Consider the following 592-nt stretch of genomic DNA (forward strand, 5'->3'; position numbering starts at 1 on the left):
ATAAAAAATCATGAGACATTTGTTTTGTAATAAAGAAGACAGTGGCCAATTATCACTCCTTAGTAGCTTTTTTGAGATAAGCTATCAAGTCTGCCCTTTCTTCCTTTTTCTTAATGCCAACAAAGATCATTTTTGTTCCAGGGATGTACTTCTTGGGATTCTCCAAATACTCCATCAGTGTATCCTCTCCCCAGGTGATGCCTTTGTTCTTATTGGCGGCTGTGTAAGAGTATCCAGGGGCCTGACCTGTCTTCCGCCCGAAGAGACCATGGAGATTTGGCCCAGTCTTGTGCTTGCCTCCCTTTTCAACGGTGTGGCACTGGGAACACTTCATAATAAAAATCTTCTTGCCTGTCTCAACATCACCCATGTTTAATTCTCTTCTTAGTCGTTGGCACAACGAAGATTCCCGCTCCAAAGCAGGACGTCCCCACTCTCTCCCATATTTTTTTTAAATGACCTGAAGTTTATTCTCTTGACTTTGAAATGCACAGCACCTCTCATTAGCTGCATCCTGAGCTGCGCAGCAGATGTCAAGGAAACCCACACACCTGCCTGAAACTTTGCACCCCACATAGTCCCCACACCACCC

At 44.8% G+C, this 592-nt stretch overlaps 1 protein-coding gene across 1 annotated transcript; it reads right to left on the reverse strand.

Annotated features, from left to right (window-relative positions):
* Positions 1-52: 52 nt before the first annotated feature.
* LOC108524923 (cytochrome c-like) lies at positions 53-370 on the reverse strand. The gene has a single exon (XM_017866008.1). It carries the CDS (start codon positions 368-370, stop codon positions 53-55), a length of 318 nt encoding a protein of 105 aa, XP_017721497.1.
* Between the last annotated feature and the right edge of the window lie 222 nt (positions 371-592).

The sequence above is a fragment of the Rhinopithecus bieti genome, unplaced genomic scaffold, assembly GCF_001698545.2.
Source record: "Rhinopithecus bieti isolate Rb0 unplaced genomic scaffold, ASM169854v2 repeat_31929, whole genome shotgun sequence".
In the NCBI taxonomy this organism is placed as follows: Eukaryota; Metazoa; Chordata; class Mammalia; order Primates; family Cercopithecidae; genus Rhinopithecus; species Rhinopithecus bieti.